This window comes from Colobus angolensis, unplaced genomic scaffold, assembly GCF_000951035.1.
Source record: "Colobus angolensis palliatus isolate OR3802 unplaced genomic scaffold, Cang.pa_1.0 Scaffold40, whole genome shotgun sequence".
NCBI lineage: Eukaryota > Metazoa > Chordata > Mammalia > Primates > Cercopithecidae > Colobus > Colobus angolensis.
In genome coordinates, this window is record NW_012117377.1 from 10,087,081 (window position 1) to 10,110,759 (window position 23,679).

Below are 23,679 nucleotides of genomic sequence, written 5' to 3' on the forward strand. Positions count from 1 at the left end.
GAGTTGAGGAATGTGGTTCTAAGTTACTCTAAAATTGTCAGAGTACATTAGTGCTTTATTATCTAATAATTGTATGATTATTCTTTCAATATGAGTTCATTCTTAATGATTTCAACTTTTTGAGATACTAAACAGAATTTAGGAAGACAGAAAAATTAGGAACACAGAAAAATTAGGAACATGCATTTTTGTATTTAGTCTAAAAAATTCCACAACACTGTATTGACCTGTCTAGAGAACTTCTCATGTGAAAAGATAACTGTAAGTTTGAATGTGTATATAATGAGTCAAAGTGTCTGGGATAACAGAAAAGTAATGTTGCCAGTGTATTCTGTACAGGAAAAACCGCACCTAGAGTAATCTGTTGAAATAGAGGTATTATATTCTAAAATAGACATTGCAAAAGCTATCCCAGGTAAATACCTGGAAGTTGAGCACTTTGGAAAATTCATACATGAATGCACAAAATAACTGGAGAAGTGTGACTGGTATAGAGAAAGAGGAAAGATAATCTTGTAGTCATATTCACATTATGAAATGTTGAATGTTGCCAAGAGAGAAAACTGGTTCCAAGCAGATTCAGAGGGCAAGGAAGAAAACTGCATGAAGCAGCTTTAATGTAAGCTATCGCAGAGCTTCCTAAGAACAGGCTGCTGCATTGAAGGAGCGTGGAGGATGCTCTTTTCTTTGGCAAAAACTTTACCAGTGGTCACATGGAAGCAGGCAAAGGCTGCCGCTTACAACTTAGGAACTACCTTGTCACTCGTTTTAAAGGATGGGCCGGGTGATCATCACAGTCCTGGGCAAGCGTTGTGGCCTATGTTCCAATTGTAGTGATGTGGGAGGAAATTATTTGCAGCCATCCCTACTCAACCAACGTACCCCTTCTAAAATAGTAGAGAATATTTACAAATGTCAGGATAACATAAATGTGTTGATTTATGCAACTTGGTGTAGGGTGTATGGTATTATGGTATTGGTGTATGGTATTATGCAATAAAAAATAGTGTAAGTAAGCCTAAAAGAAAATTTTATTCACTAAAATTATGTCTATTTTATCCATTAACTTTTTTTCTAATTTTCTCAAAATTTGCAGGCCAAGCATACGTCTGCTCTTCAAAGGTGTTTAGATTTTCTGCAAGCTTAATTGCGATGCACACCTTTTTCTGAGAATTTCTACTAAGTAACATTTCTTTCAAGTCGAAGGACATCTGGGGGAAAAGATAGACTTTAACTGCTGCTGTAACTTCACTGGGAGCGCCTGGGTTTACAGACGTTTTCTGAAGATCAGGAGGTATTTGCAATTTAAATTCATAGATTTTAGTTGAATATGTAGATTGCTTAAATGAGAGATTGAGAATTTGCACCCATTTACCAATAGTTTTGAAATAATTTTCAGATATCTTACATTTTACTTTGTATTGTATAAAATATCTTTACCTGTAACTATAAATTTCTTATTTGATTCTTAAAGTAACCCTGAGTGTTTCATTATCTCAATTAATATAAGTAGATTCCGAGGCTCAGGGTGTTTAGGAAGAGAATCCAAGGTCACAGAATTAATTAATTCTGTGACCAGAGGAAGAACTCAATTCATTTAATTCTAAATTTTGTTTTACTGTATGTTGCCTTCATCATTTCAGAAACAAATGCCTATATAAAGTCACAGAATCATTCCAAACATTTTCTGATTATTTTTATGTGTACTAAACCATAGCAAAGCTGTATGATCTATGCCCAGGAGAAATTCAACAAGTACAGTTACTTACTGTGCTCACTCTAGTGAGAGGGGAGATAATAAATTTAATAAAACATTTTACTTAAAATCATAATTTACTTTGAGGAGGGCTTGTTCTCTGATAAATTAGAACTTTTGTTTGCAGATAGGAAAAGCAAGGCCAGTTGGCTGCAAAATGCAGTTGACTTTAGAATTTCCCTTTGTATTGCTAGGTCTACAGGGCTAGCTGGCCACAGAAAAAGCTAGAACCACAGAAGAATTACATATATACATATATAAATCTATGGAAGGAGATTATGAATATATATACTTATATATATATATATAATGGATAAAAGATCATCCTTTATGTTCTTGAAGATTTTGTGGATTTTATTGTAACCTGAAATTGTATAAAACCATCACTCAGTTTTACTTAATTACCAGAACTATGGAAAAATTCCAATTTCCAAAAATAATCGGTGAGTTACAGCTCAATATGTATGTCCCTGTGCTATTACATGTACGTGTGTGTGTATAAAATGGGAGTGAGCGTGAACAGAGAGCAGAGGCTGCTATTTGACTTTGCGAAGCAACACGATTTTCCCTCTGTTTCTGCTGTCTTATCGCACCATAAAAGTCAAACCCAAAATGCAGGAAGTGTGGAAGTAGCTGAAATACTGCTAATATTTAAGCTATGACATAAACTGGAGGTCAGTTTTCCTTTAGAAATATATTTTAATAGGCTCTATTAATGAAACCTAAAAAAAGTAAAAGTAAAATGAGGGAAGTTGTAAATAGTATTAACATTGTACATAGTATCAGAAAAATGTATAAAAGCTGACACCAAAGATTCTGAATTGGCAAAATATACCTATACATAATATAGATAATATGCATATGATGTATATATGTGTACATTTTTATACATGTGTATATCTGTATACATAATTTACACCCATAAAACAGCAATCCTGATTCTAATGATTTATGTGGTCTACTCTCAAGTATGACTGATTTTCAGTTGTCACATTAATCATCACACAGTGGTAACAATTTAGCAGGTTCCCATGGTTGGTACATTTTATTTGCTAATTACAGGAACTGTCCAGCTGCTGTTCCCATATAAAGCCTTCCATATACACAATGGGTGTGTATGAACATATAATGAATCGAGACTCCAGTCCAGACACTCCTCGCACGAACAGACCCCGTGACCACAACACATCACCCTCGATGCTGTCGCTGATGAATGGGGCTTTACAGCTCCTCACATCTTAGTTCTATTGTGAAGATCAGGAAGTTGATAGAAACAAAGCACTTCTTAGCATGACACTTGGTAAAAGTGAACTCCACGATGTCATCATCATTATTGTCAGTAGCAACTTCTTTTTCTGGGCAATGGACTCAAACGCTAATATTTTTAGAATATTTAGAGGAGCATTAGATTAATCAATTTTACTCCCAAATATGCTGGTAAAATGTCTGTCTTGGAACACGTTTAGCCTCAAGACACGTGAAAAATTATCCTTTACTTTCATGAAGTTTGTTGTGGATATTTGTTACTTTATTGTAACCTGAAATTATATAATACACACTCAGTTTTTCTCAATTATCAAGAACTATGAAAAATTATAATTTCTAAAAATAATCAGTGAGTTATAGCTCAAGGTTTATGTCCCTGTGGTATTTCCTCTGAATATTAATTGCCAATACTAGTTTCTAGTGGTCATGCTAATCATAATCCTAATGCTAATTCCTCATCATCTTAAAATTGAAAATAAAAAAAATTCAGTAACACTGAATGCCTCTTTTATTGAGAATAATGTTTTGTGTCTAAATTTGCAAGAGTAGTTTCCATTGAGTTTCTGTTGCCCTTTTTATTTCATCCCTTATAATTTGTCTGGGACATGGATAAACTAACACCAAGTATACTCTCATGACATAGACAGTGACTTGTGATCCAAATGGTAGATAACCCATACTTGTAGCTAAATGGAAGACATGAGCTACTCACAGCCAGCACCAAAGATGTTTTGAAAGTGGTGGTGATGCCGACCACACAAAGACGCATTAAATAATAATACAAATTTAAATGCATCTAAGGTAATACACACACACACATACACACACACACACCAGACCATGGTAGGTTTAGCTGCTGTGTAGCATGGTATGCACCCTTAGGCATTGTTATGTATATCATTGTAATACAGTATCATCTGCTGACATCATCTTCTCCAATGTATTTAAGCAATTATTGATTAATAATGACCAATTTTATTTAAAAACCCTTTGGAATAGATTAAATGCTAGATATCAGTCCCAGTGTGCCAAGAATATGATTTTTTAAATGTTTTCTTCCCAGTTTTAAAAGTTTGCTGCCTAACAATTAATTCAAATGTTGTTATTTTACTGCCCTGGGAATGCTGTCATCTTATTTGGAAGATATTACCTGATATCAGCGCAATCGCAGGATCAATGGAAGAGCACAACACATCCTCTACAGACTTCACTTTCATGGGGCTGTTCGACAGAAAGGAAACCTCAGGTCTTCTTTTTGCCATCATCTCTATCATCTTCGTCACCGCACTGATGGCCAATGGGGTTATGATCTTCCTGATCCAAACAGATTTGCGCCTTCATACACCCATGTACTTCTTCCTCAGCCACCTTTCCTTAATTGACATGATGTACATTTCCACCATTGTGCCTAAGATGCTGGCTGATTACCTGCTGGATCAAAGGACCATTTCCTTTGTGGGGTGCACAGCTCAGCACTTCCTCTACCTTACCCTTGTGGGAGCTGAATTCTTCCTGTTGGGCCTCATGGCCTGTGACCGCTATGTGGCCATCTGCAACCCTCTGAGATACCCTGTCCTCATGAGCCGCCGGGTCTGCTGGATGATTATAGCAGGTTCCTGGTTTGGGGGCTCTTTGGATGGCTTCCTCCTAACCCCCATCACCATGAGCTTTCCCTTCTGCAATTCCCGGGAGATCAACCACTTCTTCTGTGAGGCTCCGGCAGTCCTGAAGTTGGCATGTGCAGACACAGCCCTCTACGAGACAGTGATGTATGTGTGCTGTGTTTTGATGCTGCTGATTCCTTTCTCTGTAGTCCTTGCTTCCTATGCCCAAATCCTGACCACAGTTCACCACATGAGCTCAGTGGAGGGCAGGAAGAAGGCATTTGCCACTTGTTCATCCCACGTGACTGTGGTGTCCTTGTTCTATGGGGCTGCCGTGTACACCTACACGTTGCCACACTCCTACCACACGCCAGCCCAGGACAAAGTCCTCTCTGTGTTTTACACCATTCTCACACCCATGCTGAACCCCCTCATCTACAGCCTTAGAAACAAGGATGTGACTGGAGCTCTGAAGAGGGCCTTGGGGAGGCTCAAGGGTCCTCAAACGGTGTCAAGAGGTGTCTTTTGACAGTCGACTCCTTCTCATGCATATGGTAAATGGGAGACTCTGTGGTCACTGTGGCTGTGCTTCACTGAAAGATGAAGCAAAAGGGGAGGGAGTGATATGATTACAATATTGATTTTTTTGTCTAGGGTTTCTGGTTCATAACTCCATAGTATGTTCCAATGTTGTGGTTCTTTAGGCCTCAGAAAACTGAATCTCTCTCTGTGATCTTTGCCTTCCCTCTTTCCACCTGCTTCTTTTTCTCCCCAAAGAAAGCCTTAGAGACTAAAAATATAATCCAATCTTTCCCCACTTTTGGTCACAAAGAAATTATCTGACTACCTTGTCTGATTGCAGGTCACAAGAGCTCTGTTTCAAAAGAGGCCCTCTCTCATACCCTGGAGGAGGGAATGCTATACAGAGAGGCCAAGAAGAATCTGATCAGACAGGCCTTCGTGGGTGTCCCCACTCACTGTATCAACATTAGGTCATACTCTTTGTCCAATCATATTTCTGTGCAATTGTCCGTGCTTCAATCATGACTATTCAATAAAGTCTCCACATAAAGGCCAAAAGGAGAGGACAGAAAACTTCTGGACAGCTAAACTCATGAAGCTGAACAGGAGGGTGATAAGAACCCACCCACCTGCCTGGAGAGTGGCGTGCCTCAACTCCAGAGAGTAAGCCTTCCACTTCATGTCCTGCTTTTTCAGGCTGAAACAATGTATATTTTACATGTTTTGATTTATGGCTTTGCATGTAAGTTCTTTCCCTAAGTTTTAGGGAGACAGAGGTTACCTTGGGCACACTTTCTCAGGATCTTCTGAGGCTTTTCCCCAGGTCATCATCACTCACATTGGCTCAGAATAAACCTCTTTAAGTATTTTACAGTGTTCAGCTTTTTAATCAGATGCAAACTTGACATACTAAATACGCTGAAGAAGATTGAGAAAACTGAAGAAGTAGAAAGGTAACTTTCTGATTTTTTTCTGCCCTTCTCCCCTGAGAGCTGTCCACAAAAGAATTCTCAGACCTACCACTTCTGAAAGAAGGTAACAAGCACCTTATTCCATAGGGGCCCTGACCAATGCCCAGAGCGGAAAAATTATCCCATGGGGAGGCCACTAGAATCTGAACAAACAAACCTTGCTAAGTCCTCCTCCTCAGTTTATTTCCATTACATCATATTTTTAAATGATCTAATCATACTTTTAAGGTTTGCATGCCTCATGAAAATTTTATTAAGTAAATTTGCTATACTTTTCTGTTGCTAATCTGTCTTTTGTTGGAAGTTACCAGCCATGAACATTTTGATGAGCAAGGAAAAAAGTCTTAATTTCCTCCCCCTCCCGTACCACTAATTGTAAACTTTGCAAAGTTTTGATACTGTCTATCCTCTTACGGTGTGACCCATCTTCTTCACAGGGAAGTCACAACGAACCTCATGTGGTCTATGCAGTCCGTTTCTAGGGGGGTTTGCTTAAAGTTTCTATACTCCTAGATTCTTAGGCTTAGCATTATTACAGAGGGATAAAATGTGTGTCTGAACTGTATCAGTTCATTATATCAGGGATGTAAGGTGCGTCTGAACCGTATCCATACATTTTATCAGGGATAGAATGTGTGTGTGAAGTATATCAGTTCATTAAATCAGGGATAGAAAGTGTCTGTGAACTTTATCAGTACATTATATCAGGGAGATAAAGTGTGTCTGAACCGTATCCATACATTATATCAGGGATAGAATGTGTGTGTGAAGTATATCAGTTCATTATATCAGGGATGGAAGGTGTGTCTGAACTGTATCCCTACATTATGTCAGGGATCAGCCATCTATTGAACTATTAAGACCCTTGGGATATATTTGTTTGCAAAATAAGTGCCTGTCCTCATGAACCTGCCCATGTAGCCCAGAGGCAGTGAACAACAATAAACAGAATAAGTAAGTTAACTCTGTAGTCTGTGAATGTCAAATGGTAGAGAGAGAAAGAGAAAAGTAGAGTAGATTGAGGGACAGAAAGAATTGCTGAAACTGTGGTCATATTGGTTGCTTTTTAGAACGTCATCGATAGTCTGGATCTCTTTGGAAGGATAACATTGGAGCGGTCTTGAGGAGATAAAGAATTTAGACCTGAAGATAGTGTTGGGGTGGGAGGGATCCCACGTGGAGAAAAACAAAAAAAGAAAAACAACTGGAAGGACAGCCCTGAGGTGAGAGTGTGCACGGCTTATTCAAAGAGTGACAAGAAGCCAGGATGACTGGAGCAGTGAGGGAAACAGTGGTACGCGCAGACATCTATGTCTGGTAATGGGGAGAGGAGCATGGAAAAGGCCCCTTATAGCTTACTGTAAGAATTTTAGATTTTACTCCCAGTAAACGGTGAGCTACAATGGGGTTTTAATCACCAAAGTGGCATGATCTGATGTTTCTTCAACTGCTGCTTTAGAAATAACCCTTAGAGGATTTAGGTGAAGCAGGAACATACCGTAGAAATGGCTGGAACCTAGGTGTATTCTGAAGGTAGAGCCAACAGGATTCGTTTCCTAGTTGGATATCGGTTTCAAGGGAAAGAGAAGCACCAGGGGCAGCTCTAAGGGCTTGGATGGAGCATCTGAAATTGGGGACCTCCTACCAGCGGGACTAAGGAAAGACACAGCTGCAGGAAGTTTAGGGTGGGAAGAAAGAGACACAGATCAGTTCAGTTTGGTGAATGCCAAGTTCGTTTTGAATGGAAGTCATTACTACATAGATATTATATAGATACATGGTTATAGCTAAGAACCCCAATGAGCTTAACAGAGAAAAGGTACAGAAAAAAAAAAAAAAAAAGAAGAGGACCAGTAACTGAGCTAGGAGCCCTCCAGTATTAAGAAGTGAGCCTGGGGAAATGACACAAGGAGAAAAAAAACTTAAAAGGAAAAACAAAACAGTGGGTTAGGAAACTCAATCACAGTTTGGTGGACTTGAAGACAGATGAAAATGCAACAAAACAAAACACACATCTTCAGCTGAGGGAATAGACAGTTACATCAAAACAAGGAAGAAAACAGACAAACAAAACTGCGCCGATGGCCCTAGTACAATAAGGCCTGAAAGGTTTGATTTATCCACATAAAGATCATTGAAATGAGAGGTAAATGTCCTGAATAGAAAGGACAGTGGAGGAACTGGGGAGACTAACAACAGGCAAAGTTCTTGGAGAATGTGACTATAAAGGAGACAGAGATGTCACTGCAGATCTGGGCAAAACAAATTAATCAAGTTGTATTGGGAAAACTGTTTGTTCATCTGGAAAATGGAACATTTGCCTAAGGTCACATACCATACCACAAATATGTTTTAGGTGAGTTAAAAACCAAAAGGTGAAGAAAGAAAAAAATAAACTATGAGCTTTTAGAAGATAAGATAGGATAATATTTTCTTGACTTTAAGTTATGAACACATTGCTTAAGACACAAAAAGAACTAATATAAACTAAAATATTGGTAATTCAATTTACAAACAAACAGTTTAAACACTTGGATAGGTCACAAACTAGCAGATATGTAACAAAACTGAAAACAAAATATCCAGCTCATGTATAAAAAAATTCTTATGTGTCTATAACAAAAGGCCAAAATTTGATAGCAAATGGGAAAAATACTCGAATAGATACAAATGTATATGTCTCAACTTATTGAAGATACCATTCAACAGAATTTCAAAATTATTTTTGAAATTAAAAGTTATTTTTGAAATTCAAAAGAATTAAAATCATGAACTCAGAAAATCGTGCAACAGTGTTCATGGCTCCATTATTTACAATAGCCAAAAGGTTGTGTCCATCAATAGACAAATACATAAGCAAAATGTGATCTACACAAACAATGTGATACTAGGTCCACCTTCAAAAGGAATGAAACTCTGATATTTTCTGCCACATGAATGAACCTTGAAAATGTTATGTGAAGTGAAATAAGCATAAAGGCAAACATTGTATGATTCCATTCCTAGGAGATACCCTGTTGGAGGCCGAAAGAGTGAAGGTCATCATCGGCTCAGGATACCACCGAGGCTGAGGAAGCCGCAAAACTGCTTCTCATAAATGCAGAATGTTGGCAAACAGACAAGCTGCGTTTGCCGCGCAGAGGTTATGCTGAGGGCAGTCACGCCCCAGGCACAAGTGTTTGTTATTAGGTACCCCTGAAAGTCTGATGACAATAATGTGAACCTGTGATCCATCACGTGCTGACCAATCGTGACGTCCTCCTCCCTGCTCTTTCTACTCAATAAATGCGGAGGGTTGTAGACGCTCGGGTGGCTGCCCTTGCTCACTTGAAGCTGGAATCTCTCTCTCTTCTTCTCTTTAAGCTAGCCTTTCCTTCAGACGGTTTTCTTTTTGTCTTTTGTTGCCATTTCCTAAGTTCATTTCTCGTTTCAGTCCTATAATGACGGTCTCAAGCGGTAACAGTAACTGCTGTAGTAACGGTCTCAGGCAGTAATAGTACAAGTCTGTCACAAGTGGTGCCTGAGCAGGGACATCCAGGGACAAGCAGAGACCTGAAGGGACCTGAAGAGGCCTGGAGGGACAAATAGAGATAAGTAGGATAAAGAGATAAAGAAAATATGGGTAGGGAAAGATGGGAACTAGCAGGGACCATGGGGACAGATAAGGATAATGACTAGCAGAGACGAGGAGAAACTTGCAGGGACAGACAGGGTCCTACAGGGACTTGAACGAGGAAGGTTGGCTGGAACTTTTCTGTTCCTAAAACCAACCAGACGAACGAGAAACCCCATTACAAGTCTACCAGCAGCAACATAAGGCTAGTGCTCTAAAAAGGTACTGGTCAGTGCCCCTAGAGGTATGAAGAATAGGAAGTTCTTGAATCAGGGTAACATGGGGAAGAATTTGGTTATTTTTTTCCTTTTGTTTGGAGTTTGGTGTATGCCATCTTATTTCAGGGCCTGAGAATTTTTTTCCTCACTTACAGCACCTATCAAAAGTGGTAGACGAGAGAGGGAGAATGAAAATTGGCTTGTACCATCTTCTGTGGCTACAGAAAGGCTTACTTTGACTATGGCTCATGAGAAGACAAATGTGGGTTGTGAACGTGCAGTGGCACCCGTGAGGTGTGCAGGAAGTTTAGGAGGTTTTCTTAGAACTTGTCAAGATGTGGGAACTCGGCCTCATTGCTTTATAATGTTGACTCGCAACGGCTAATTCTGGTAGTTGACGGATGTAAAAAGCCAAGGGTTGAGCCCTGGAGTGGGAAAGTGTTGTAAGTGTAGAAAAATCGGACGTTTCAGAAGAGAATGCCGACAGATCTCTAGGCAGAAAGGATCTCAACAGTTCTCACTACAGAAAAAGCACCAGGACGTTGCCCTCGTTGCCATTAGGGAAATCACTGGGCTAATCGGTCCCACTGAAGATTTCATCAAAACGGCACCCCCTGTTGGGAAACAAGCAGGCCTGGACCTGGGCACCTCAAACAAAGGGGCGTCCCCAGGCCAGGCCACGACTCCATTTCAGGGGGGCGGTTCCCGAGGTGCCTCGACTCCCCCTCAGACACCTTGGAAGCACAGGATTAGATCACCCAAAGAATGAGTTAAGTTACAGAAAACTTGACACTGGCATTTGGGGACCTTTGCCGACAGGATAGATGGGATTAATTTTAGGCAAAAGTCATGTGAACTTGTGGGGCATTCCTGTAAGTCCCAGGAGTTCTTGCTCCGGGTTATGGAGAAATTCGGGTGGTGGTAATGTCACAAGATCTCTGGGTTTTGAACCAGGAGAATATATTACACAACTGTTGCTTATTCCCTGTAAATCATGCCATTCTCTACGTAAGAAGCGAGGTGGTCAGGGATTTAGAAACACATAGAAAGATTTGTCTATCACAACCCATAGCGTCTAACAGACCTGCCTGTGTAAGTGTGAACTCTAAAGGTTTCGGGACAGCTTTTTTGCTGTACTGCTGCATGAGAAGGATAAGTCTCAATTTGTTTTTTTCTGTGCCTTCTGTTCATCGGAAAAAGCTTGTGTTTCATTTATCAACCTAGTTTTACCCCCCAGCAATTCTGCAGAGGCAGAAGCTGAGTTGCAGCTCGTGGAGCGGATGCTTCAGCAACAGCGTTGCCTCCCGGCTGCAGCCACAGAAACCTTTGCTTCTGTAGATCTACTAACGTGGGGACGAGGCTGCCTGTGGCTTTACAGGAGACGAACAAACCGTGTGGGTGCTCTGGGGACTGAGGACCGATCAGAGTCACGCTGACATCAACTCCCATGATACAGGGACAGATCTTATCCAATTGGAAAAAACAAAGGAAAAGCTGGAGGCCAAAAGAGGGTCGTTATCAAGTCAGTAACTTGGTACACCCCGGAGGCTGAGTAAGCAGCAAAACTGCTTCTCATAAAGGCAGAATGTTGGCAAACGGACAAACTGCGATTGCCACACAGAGGTTATGCTGAGGGCAGTCACGCCCCAGGCCACAAGTGTTATTACTACATCTGAATGTCTGATAGCAATAATGTGAACCTGTGATCAATCGCACAGCTGACCAGTGGTGACGGCCTCCTCCCTGCTCTACTCAATAGAGGCCTGAGAGGCTGGGGCGGCTGCCCTTGCTCAAAGCTGGGATCTCTCTCCCCTCAAGCTAGCCTTTCCTTGAAAGTTTTTTTTTTTTTTTTCTTTTACCATTTCTACGTTCATTTCTTCGTTCAGTCCTGTAATGATCTCAAGCGGTAACAGTAACTGCTGTAGTGACGGTCTCAGGTAGTAATAGTACAAGTCTGTCACAAGTGGTGCCTGAGCAGGGACATCCAGGGACAAGCAGAGGCCTGGAGGGAAAAAAAGAGATAAGTAGGGATAGAGACAAATAGAGTATGCATAGGGAAAGGCAGGGAAACTAGCCAGGGACCATGGGGGACAGATAGGGGATAAGACCAGCAGAGACTAGTAGAAACTTGCAGGGACAGACAGGGTCCTACAGGGACTTGAACGAGGAAGGTCTGGAACAGAAAACTGAAACCAACCAGACGAACGAGAAACCCCATTACAAGTCTGCCAGCAGCAACATAAGGCCAGTGCTCTGAAAGTACTGGTCAGTGCCCCTAGAGGTATGAAGAATGTGGGAGGTTTTTGAATCAGGGTAACATGGGGAATTTTTTTCCCCCTTTTGTTTGGAATTTGGTGCATACCATCTCTTTATTTCAGGGCCTGATAACTTTTTGCTCCAGTCGCAGCACCTATCAAAAGTGGTAGACGAGAGAGGGAGAATGAAAATTGGCTTGTACCATCTTCTGTGGCTACAGAAAGGCTCACTTTGACTATGGCTTATGAGAATACAAATGTGGGTTGTGAACGTGCAGTGGCACCCGTGAGGTGTGCGGAAAGTTGAGGTTTTCTTAGAGCTTGTCAAGATGTGGGAACTGAGCCTCATTGCTTTACAGTGTTGACTCGGGCAATGGCTAATTTTGGTAGTTGACGGATCTGAAAGGAGCCAAGGGTTGAGCCCTGCAGTGGGAAAATGTTGTAAGTGTAGAAAAATCGAACGTTTTAGAAGAGAATGCCGTCAGACATCTGGGCCGAAGGAATCTCAACAGTTCTCGCTACAGAAAAAGCGCCAGGACTTTGCCCTTGTTGCCATTAGGGAAATCATGGGGCTAATCAGTCCCACTCAAAATTTCATCAAAACGGCACACCCTGTTGGGAAACGAGAAGCAGGCCTGGACCTGGGCACCTGGAAGAACGGGGCATCCCCAGGCCAGGCCACAACTCCGTTTTGGGGGGGGAGGGGGGTCTCCGGAGGTGCCTTGACTCTCCCTCAAACACCTGGAAACACAGGATTAGATCCCCCCAAAGAACGGGTTATGTTTAGAGGAAACTTGATTGACACTGGCATTTGGGGACCTTTGCCACCAGGATAGATGGGATTAATGTTAGGCAAAAGTCATCTGAACTTGCGGGGGGGCATTCGTGCAGGAGTTCTTGCTCCGGGTTATGGAGAAATTCAGGTAGTGGTGGTAGGCCAGGGATTTAAAAGCACGACTAGGAGAAAGATTTATCACAACCCATAGCGTCTTAATAGACCCGCCTGTGTAAGTGCGAATTGAAGGTTTCAGGACGGCTTTTTTGCTGTACTGTTGCGTGAGAAGAATAAGCCTCAATTTGTTTCGTTTTCTCTGCCTTCTGTTCATCAGAAAAAGCTGCTTTCATTATCAATAGAAAGTTTTTACCCCCCAGCAATTCTGCAGAGGCAGAAGCTGAGTTGCAGCTGGTGGAGCGGATGCTTCAGCAGGGGTGTTGCCTCCCGGCTGCAGCCACAGAAACCTTTGGTTCTGTAGATTTACTACTAATATGGGGACAAAGGCTGCCTGTGTCTTTACAGGAGATTAACAAACCATGTGGGTGTCCTCGCGCCCGAGGACTGACCGGAGTCACGCTGACATCAACCCCCATAATACAGGGACAGATCTTACCCAATTCAAAAAACAGGAAAGGTTGGAGGCCGAAAGAGGGTTGTGATCAACTCAGTTATACCCTTGGAGGCTGAGTAAGCAGCAGAACTGCTCACAAATGCAGAATGTTGGCAAACGGACACACTGCGGTTGCTGCGCAGAGGTTATGCTGAGGGCAGTCACGCCCCAGGCCACAAGTGTCTGTTGTTAGGTACGTCTGAAAGTCTGATGACAATAATGTGAACCTGTGATCAATCACACAGCTGACCAGTCCTGATGGCCTCCTCCCTGCTCTTAACAAATGCGGAGGCCTGAGGAGCTCGGGCGGCTGCCCTTGCCCACTCGAAGCTGGGAGCTCTTCTTCCCCAAGCTGGCCTTTGCCCTTAGAAGTTCTATTTTTTTCTCACCATTTGTGTTCATCCCTTGTTCAGTCCTGTAATGACGGTCTGGAGCAGTAACAGTAACCGCTGTAGTGACGGTCTCGAGTAGTAATTGGACAAGTTTGCTACGGTACCTAGGAAAGGAAAATCCATAAACAAAATGGAATGACATTACCCGGAGACTAGGAAAAGGAGAAAGTTAATGGGTACAGAGGATTTGTTTGGGACGAGGAGAAAGTTCTGGAGATTGGATGGTGGTGATGGTTGTCAACCTAAAGGAAAAAACTGAGGCAAAATCAACATAAGTAGAGTTTATTTGGGCCAAGACTGAGAAATACAATCTGAGAGATTCTAGTAGCCCTAAATAAATGCTCCAACTAACAGCAGTTATGGGGCGTTTAAGGGAGGAAAGGAAGTTCTAAAGCCGACATGAGCTATTGATCAGCTAGACCTTGTTTATATCTCAAATTCCCAGAACGTGAAGATAACTGGTAAAGGTCACATTGTACAACTTGTAACATTTTAGGTAATTTATCAGCTAGTCTGGAAACCACAGGGGGTAAAATAAAATTTCTCTAAACAACCCGCCAGGCATGTGCATTTGAGCAGTGCTGGGGAGGGAAGTTATTCTCATGCTCGCGTGTCTCAGCCTGAAACATTTTGCAAAGCTCATTCTTCAGACTGCTCAATCATTTTTCTTAGTTTCAGATATTTTCTAAAGTCAACTCTTGGTGGGAGGGGAAGCTAAGGTAGATCATACAAAAGTAATTTAACAGTGGTTTTCTCAGATTGGACCTCAATCCTAAACAAAGTGGAAGACAATTTTCTAAAGTACCAAATTTTAAAAATTTTCAACCAACCATACTAGGATTGAACCATCTCTTGCTATAGAAAATTATCTTGGAGTACATTGTGCATAGCCATTTGGGGAAAAATGGGAAGTGGTAGGTCAACCAGTTACGTAAGATAGTGTTACGTATTTGTGGTACTCATCAGCTTTTTAAAGGTGTAATTTGTTTTTTCACTGAGTATTATACCCATGCAATCATGATTTGTAGCCTTTTAAGCCCCAGATTGCATAAGCTTCAGCCTCAGAAAACCTGAATTCCAACCCTCACTAATTCTTAAACACCAGTGAAGTAAATAATGAATTACGTGAAAGCCAAGATCATGCAGGCATAGATTGCAGCACAGCAAGACTGCAGGGTCTAAGATTTTTCCCCTGCCAGGAATCGGTGTGGGCCCTTTATTTGAGAAGACTAGAATGAGAAAAGGTCTTGATACTCTGAAGTAACTCAGATCAGCTTCTCTTATTTTACTAATCTCAGTGTAGATATTTTTAAATGCAATGCTGAAAGCTTTCTTACGTGTATTACAAGTCACAAGAAAGGATGATGACATATTACTTGAGAGAATGGGGAATGGCCCAAAATGCAAGACTACTAAATACTTCCTTAGAAATGTTGGATTTCCATTTCAAGAGAAATGCCTAAAAGTTGGAAGTGTTGAAAAAAACTTTCAAAACAATGTCATGAACAAAGTAAAAGAGAAAGCAATTTAATTGCGGCTGCCTGCAACCTAACTTTATCTGGATGTTTAATTTGTAAATTGAGAGGTTACATTTTTCTTAAGGTGAAGGAGTTTGTCACATTTACATGAAGTGTGTAATTGTAGGCTAGGGACAAGGACCCCAGAGACATACTGATGTCAGTTATCTCCTGAATTGGGAGTACTAGCCATCACCATGATGCAAGCTCTCCTGTGGAAGTCGCTGGATCTCTGTCTTAGCAGTCTGCATATAATGTAGCTGCTGTCAACTTTGCATTAGTATTAGGCATTTACAGATTCAGGCTGGTCTGTTTCTAGATCTTCAAAGTATTCATCTATCACTGTATTCTAAAGTCTTATAATAGTTAGGGACTGACCCTTATCTTTCTGCCACACAAGATGTAATTCCGTGCCTAATCCACTGTACCTTGTTTGAGTTCATAGACACTCCCTGTCTACACTCGCTCAGGTCAGAAAACAAGTTTGAAATGCAGAAGATAGAATACCTCCAGTTTAGAAAGTCGGATGTATGTCTCTTAGTTCCCCACACTTACTACATAAAAGGAAATGCTGAACAACTGTTTTACTACCTTAGTTCTGTCAGGTTTTTCTCTAAATATTCAGATCATCATGTTTGGGGAAGATACGGTGTAAGATAAGTTTGCAGTCTTGATGCTGATCAATCGCAGGATGCTTTAAATAGATTCTGGAATTGCAAAGTAGGGTCAAACTAGAAATTCTGGAGAATGCTGAAGCTGATAGGTCCGACTTTGAACTGTAGATACTTGTGGATAGTGCTACTCATATCTTAAATAATTCGATCCCGTTTCTTTTATGGAATGTTTTGTGTACATCAATGTAGCAGATTACTTGGGAATTCTATACAGATTTGTAATTCCAACAAAGTTTTTATTGCAACATATATTCACCTATACAACTTTAACAATCTTGATAAAGAGCTTTATCTAATTTGTAGTATGCCACCTTCTTAGATACCTCATAAGTATCTCTCAAAAAATGGTTTTAGGAAGACCCTTCCTATCCTGCTCCAAGAAACCATTGCACCATACTTTTTTAATACTTAGAAATTCCCAGAGGCTGATAGAACAGAATGTGAGTGCTTGCCAGACATTCAGAAGCTTAATGAAGATAGGATTATAAACCCAGCTTTCTGATTAAAAACTGTGTTTAATGTTCACAATGCTACATAACAAATGCCAAGAATAAAGTTTCAAGGGTAGGAATAGACAGGGGAATAACTCGGTCCAACTTCTCTAGAGACTGAGGGGGATCATGCACTTGGTCTGCTTCAAGACCCTCTCTCGGCCTTAAAACTTCTCTGCCGTTCTAAAGATTCCCCAAATGATCTTAATTTAGAAAATTTTTTCCACAACTAGAAGTGACACTTCATGTGAAGATATTTCTGGGGAGGCAAACATAATGAATCTCATTATACAGATAATTTAATGTCTTACAGTCAGGGTCACCATTAGCCCTGTTCTCTCAAGATACTCTTACGCCTGTTCTCATTTCTTGTCTAGCTTAGCCTTTCAGCACTCAAACATTCTGAGTTAGATGGTCACCAAGAATTGTTGCCAATCTTTGATGCAGAGCAAGAGTCTGACAAGAACGACAACATCAATGAAAAAGTAGAAGAAAATTAGCTACCTGCTGTTGGATCTGCTATTTAAGAGAAACATAGACAGCAGAGGGTGAGATTCCCAAAGTGGTCACTGCTATTACTATCTTAAGGCTAACCTGGCGCTCGCTTGTTTTTTAGTTCCCACTTCTACCAGAATTGACACATGCAACAAGGGTGAGAACTAACTTGACCGGTGATGGTGGTCCCACATCCACAAGGAAAACTGTTGGAACTTAGGTCATTCCTGCTCATCACACTTGGACTCGTGCTTATTTGAAGAACTACAATTAGATAAATTCACTGGCATGATCTTAAGGTACAAATTCATTATGGTTGACCTCACAAACCAATAGTTGCACAATTTTTAATGTCTAGACCAAAGATTTTAAATGCATAGAGCATTTTAAACATTCAAGTAAAATTGTACAAATCACATACCTGGATGGAAAATATTTTTCAAAAATTCGGCATACAGAATGATAAATGTCTTAAATATTTCAAAACTTTTTGGCCTAAACATCAAAGTTACAATTATAATTAACCTTGAGGGCAAAGTAGCTGCACCTAAAGAGTACATCAGAATATTACTTAAATGTTAAAAAAAAAAAAATCAGTGTTCTTGTTCTGTAGAAGACACTAATTTTAACAAATCACCTACATTGATATTTTATGACCTTTTCTATGACAATATAATGTTCAATTTTCTTATTAATCAAATCCATATTAACAAGTTTAGATACTAGTGCTAAACACTGGGGCAAGCACAATGCGGCCGTAAGTGTGCTCTGTCATTGTCGAGCATCCAACGATCTGGTGATGGGCTTGAGCAGCGTACACCGTTCTCCATGAACTATGCCAGAATCACCCTCACAATGTTGTATATTATAAGTGAACTTGGTTTACATTCATGTTTCTGAGTGTCAGGTCATTCAATCATGGCAATAGTCTGGAGAGACTACATGGGAAAGGTGCTAAATGTTAAGTATATATAACAGGAGTTCACTAAAGCTTGAAATTATGCATAGACATAAAAATATTACATGGGGGCATGGAGTAACCCAGTTGGTTACTTCTTTTCCAAGTATTAAACGTTGCTATATTGGGTAGTTTTTAAAATACAGGGAATGAATCAACACTGACAGAGTTGAGAGGAAGACGGTTTTAAAATCTGAGTGGTTACAGAGCCACTCGCATCTCCCCTTTCCCTTTGTGAAGAAAGCTGGGGACATCCCCGGGGTCTCATTAACGAGTTTCAGGGCCAGGAGTCTTCATGGTCAGGATTTGGGACACAGCTGCCCTGATCAAGCATATTTTTGGACCCATTTTTTCCTTTTGGGCTGTCATATTCCCAGTGGACCAATCTGTGGACAACCAGGTCTGGGTGAGCATTTACCTCTCTCCATCATACGAATCGCTGCTAAATGTTTGCCTTTAATTTCCCCAGTGGTTTAAGATGGTTTAAAAAAATCATAAAACAGCTGGTGGAAAGCTCTGGCATAAAGCCAGTAACATTTCAAGAATGAGAACTGAAATGCATAAGAATATAATGTGGGTTTCATCAGTAAAAATCTGGCTGAGAATGTAATTTTCATCATTTTCCGTCCGTCCATTGTGGCCTGGCTGTGGTGCAATGTACCGAGGGGCCCTGGTGTGTGTTTCCTGTCTACCAGTCAGTGGGGTGCAGCTTCCATCATTGTCCTTTCTTCACATACCAAATAAGTCAGAACTGCAGAGGTCTTCAAACCATTCTGAAAGTGCACCTGTGGTCACACATACTACATACATTCATGTGCCTTGGTTCTAGGCTCCCTGAAGACAGATGCCTTACATTCTTTCAGGTCCTTTTGGAATATCAAACTTTGGCTTACCCAGTGTGCCTCTCGGGAAGCATTTGTGGGATGAATTGATGTCTACTTTGTCCTGCTAGAGAACAGCATAGAACAGTTATACTGTCACTGTTGGAAGAGAACCAGGTTCCTCTGGGGAAGTTTCCTTAAGCCTCGTTTTCAACTGTAGAATGGTCTAGTATCTTAGAAGGTTGTTCAGAAATGTAAAATTTATGAATCAGTTACTATTTGCAGGTGAATGCATATACAAGTAGACATTTTTCTAATTTAGTATCACACCTAAATTTCTTTGCTCAATTCTAATTTGGGTTGTTTAATTCTGGAGGACTTGTTTGGATGAAGGTATTTGGAGCTGTCATTTTCAGAAAGGGATACCTCTAGACCAGTGCTGTGTAGTAGAAATCCTAGGGGAGCCACAGAGATAATTCTAAATTTTCTAGCAACCACATCAAAAATGTAAAATAAGTGAAACTAAATCTAGATCATCCAAACGTAGCTAAAATATTTACCATATAATATAAAGTTTTAAGGAGCTGTGTTACATATATTTTAACAAGAAAGATCTGCAAAAAGGTTAGCAAAACAGCACAGAGAACAGAGAGGAGTCCCAACTTTAGACCTACAGTGGCATAATACAGTGACTCGGAGGAGTAGGGGGTGAAAGGGGCCCAAGGGGTGAGAAATGAATACGAGCACAATCTACGCTGTTTGAATTACGGTTACACTCAAGGACAAGACTCCATCCACTATGCAACATATCCATGTCCTGACACTGCACTCGTCCTTAAACTTACACAAATAATGAAACATAGGGAACATTTTATTCATGAAACCTCAAAAGTTATCCTAACCCTTCATTTCCTCAGTGACTTACTTCACTCCCCTTTATCCATTCTGCCAATCAATGAATCGAGCATCTTGCTTTTCCAACTAGCAGTTACTTAACCCTACTAAGGGCTAATGTCCTGGATACGAGAAATGCAGCATGGACAGAACAGACAGGGTTAAAACCCCGTTCTTGGTGTAGCGCACAGCAATTGTATCATGCGGTTACGGTAACCTCCAGCAGCATGATGAACACAGACGCAACACAGAAGCAGCAGTTCTGACAGGGAAATGCCGCCACGGTTTCTGCTTTATGATGCACATGTTGGTCTGCTTGTTCTTTTCTAGCCTCTACCCTGGAAGCTTCATCCTGACAATACCCTCAGAAGTGTCACCTCCACTGCAGTCCTTTCCCATCTTGAACATGTTCTTCCCTCCTCCCTGGGCCTTGTCTTCCCGCTGCCCTGGGACGCTCGTGGGGCCACATCAACGACGAACACGTCATCCTCTGACTTCACCGTCCTGGGGCTTCTGGGGAAGGGTGAGGCTACGGCGATCGTATTCAGTGATCTTGGCTGTTTTTGCAGTGGCTGTAACTGCAAAGTTGGTCATGATATTCTTGATTCGGGTGGACTGTCGCCTCCACACCCCCATGTGCTTTCCGCTCAGCCAGCTGCCCCTCATGGACACCCTTTTCATCGGCACCACTGCCCCAGAGCTCCTGGTGGACATGGTTCCTAGAGAGAACCATTGCCTTTGTGGCCTGGGGCATCCAGATCTTCCTCTACGTGACCATGATCGGTTCTGAGTTCTTCCTACTGGGCCTCACGGCCTGTGACCGCTCCGTGGCTGGCTGTAGCCCTCTGAGATACCCAGTCCTGATGGACCGGACTGCAAGATGTGTCTCTTGCTGGCTGCTGGTGCCTGGTTTGGTGGCTCCCTTGCTGGCTTTCTGCTCACTCCCATCACCGTGACTGTCCCTTACTATGGCCCCTGCAGTATCGACCATTTTTCCTGTGAAATCCCAGCAGTTCTCAAACTGGCCTATGCGGACATGTCCTTGTATGAAACTCTGATGTGCATCTGCCGTGTCCTCATGTTGCTCATCCCCATCTCGATTGTCTCCACCTCCTATTCCCTTGTCTCGCTAACTGTCCACCACATGTGCTCTGCTGAAGGTCGCAGACAGGCCTTCACCCGTTCCTCGCACTTGACTGTGGTCAGCATCTTCTGTGGAGCTGCCTTCTACACACACGTGCTGCCCCCGTCGTTCCACACCCCGAGCAGGATGAGGTCGTGTCAGCCTCGATTCCACTGTCACCCCCGTGCTCAACCCTCTCACCTACAGCCTCAAACAAGGACGTCACGGGGCATTTAAAAAGGTGCTTGCAGGTTCCTCATCTGCTCAGAAAGTCGTCACAAGTGATGCTTAGAGAGTCACTGCCAGGAGGGTAAGGCTCCGAAGACCTTCCTCCGTGTGCCCCGTTTCCCTGGAGATGATTGGGTCAGCTGTCAACGTCTACTTACTATTGGCAATTAGGATGATTCACCCTGTCTGGATTCTCACTCCTCAGCGGAGCAAGGGAAAGATGTTCTGTTCTGCAGAGACCTTTCAGTGAAGTATCAAGAATGGTTTATTCAGTTAAATAATTGTTTATTTTCTTGAGGGAAGAAAAAACCCCAGAATATTAGAGTTCACAGCAACCGTTCACTCTGAACTAGATCCTCCTTCACAATATTTGTTCATGTTTAAACAACACAAAATGAAAGAAAAACCTACAAAAGCTGTCAAATGTTTACAGTCGAATTCTGTGATTCGTTTTGTAGCAGTAGAGTAAAAGAATGTCAATACACAAGTGGCAAAGAAGATAAAGCACACACTTTAGTCGTGTTTCTCATAGTATTGACACCAAGTAACTAAGCTCTAATATTATCTTTGGGTCTCTGACCCTCTTGAGTACAGACAGCAGCTGTCAAATACTAGGCCACAAAAAAGGCTGGTGAATTGCACAGAACTGAGTATGAATGGGTTGGAGGCTCAACATGACACAGCTACACACAGGGAATAGACTCTAGTCCTTAGCATCAAAGAACATGGCTGCCACTTTCCTTGAGAGAGCATTAACAGGACACCAGGTTCGTTAACATCCATGGCCAGAAACTTCAGTTTTCCAAGTTGTATGTGATTCAACAACAACCATTAAGGCATTTTGAATTAGGCTGAGTGGGGTGGGAAGTCCTTGGAGTCTTCCATGTGGGTGTTACGTGATAACAGACACATGTCTAAAAGCATCACTGTGCCTGTGGTGTAGGAAAATAGAACTAAAGGGAAACATGGATACAGGAAGACAATTCAGGAGGTTTCAAAGATGAGAAACAAGGATGGCTTGGGTAGGGTGGACACCAATAAGGATTTAGCTCATGGATTTGGGGTATGTCAGCAACGGATGTAGAGTGAAGGATAACTTATTGGTTTGGGCCCGAGTGAATAAAAAATTTGAATTTTTGAGATTTGGTAAATGACAGTGGCCTGTAGCAGAAGTCAAGAATTCACTTGTCAAGATAATTTGGAAATATCTATGAGGTATTTAAGCTAGGCCGGGTGCACTGACTCACACCTGTAATCCCAGCACTGTAGGGAGGCCAAGGAGGGTGAATTGCTTGAGCTCAGGAGTTTCGAGACCAGCCTGCCAACATTAGCAAAACCCCATCTTTACCAAAAAGACAAGTATTAGTTGGGTGTGGTGGCACCCACCTGTAGTCCCAGCTACTTGGGAGGCTGAGGTGGGAGGATCACTGGAGGCTGAGAGGTTGAGGCTGCAGTGAGCTGTGGTGGCACCACTTTTGCCTGTTATAAATTCTAAATGTTGCCAGGTATTGGTTTATTCACTCAAGTGCCTGTTTTGTGCCCCTTCCTATGCTTGTCATTGGGGGCACAGTAAGGACAAAAGAGAGGCAAAAAGATTAAAGACAATATCCTTTATCAGTCTGAATTAAATTGCGTATGTTATTAGATAACTAAACACAGGGACACTGAAGAATTCAGAGCAAGGTTTGTAGAAAAGAAATTACGGAGATGAGGATGAGGTTCTGATGTTTAAGTATAAGAGAAATGATAAAAACAGCCAAATTTGGTCTCAGACATGTAATGATGTATAGGACAGGAATATACAAGGCTCTAAAACATTTCATCACTTACTGTCCTATGAAAACTACATAGGATATATAAAGGATCCAAAAGGCTTTAAACACATTTCAAAACTCATATCTGCCTAAAACACATAGGTAGCTAGTAATGGAAACACATTTAAATAAAGGATTTTGTTTTAGGCAATATCATATCAAAAGTAAAAAAGCAAAATAGAAAATGTATGAATCTACTAAAATTATGAAAATTTGGTTCCCTTGAAACAAAGTTGCAATGAAACCTGATATTTCTTTGTAATAGAATTCAGATGCTACATATTAGGGTCAAAGGAATCAGTATCAAGCAAAAATAGAAATTAATACTGAGGTGACAGATGTTAGGTAATAAAAGATAAAAGCTAAATAAAAAATGTTAAGAACAAATGAAGAGAAACAGCTTAAAATAATGAAGGACCAGAAAAAGGCTTAAAAATCCTGAGGAAAATAATAAAAGTTAGAGGTTATAAAGTTTTGATGGATTTGGAAACCAAAAAAAGGGTCAAACACAAATACTGGGGTTGAAAAATACATATAAATCATTAGAATGAAAATGTACATGCAGACATTTTTTCAAAATGTGATATAGTATTTTTTATATCTAGATATGTTCCGCAAAAATATGGTAGTGTGTCTGTTAGGAAATCTAGGCAAAAATGTCACAATATAGTAGTAGTAGGCT

General features: G+C 41.2%; 1 protein-coding gene and 1 pseudogene across 2 annotated transcripts; both read left to right on the plus strand.

Moving 5' to 3' along the window:
* The first annotated feature begins 4,052 nt into the window (after positions 1–4,052).
* Positions 4,053–5,155, plus strand: LOC105521541 (olfactory receptor 2T1). The gene has a single exon (XM_011955766.1). It carries the CDS (start codon positions 4,199–4,201, stop codon positions 5,153–5,155), a length of 957 nt encoding a protein of 318 aa, XP_011811156.1. The 5' UTR covers positions 4,053–4,198.
* Positions 5,156–18,412: 13,257 nt separating this feature from the next.
* On the plus strand, positions 18,413–21,299 carry LOC105521572 (annotated as a pseudogene). Its single transcript, XR_001003288.1, has 2 exons — positions 18,413–18,523; positions 20,163–21,299. The product of XR_001003288.1 is annotated as an olfactory receptor 2T11-like (transcript).
* Positions 21,300–23,679: the final 2,380 nt, after the last annotated feature.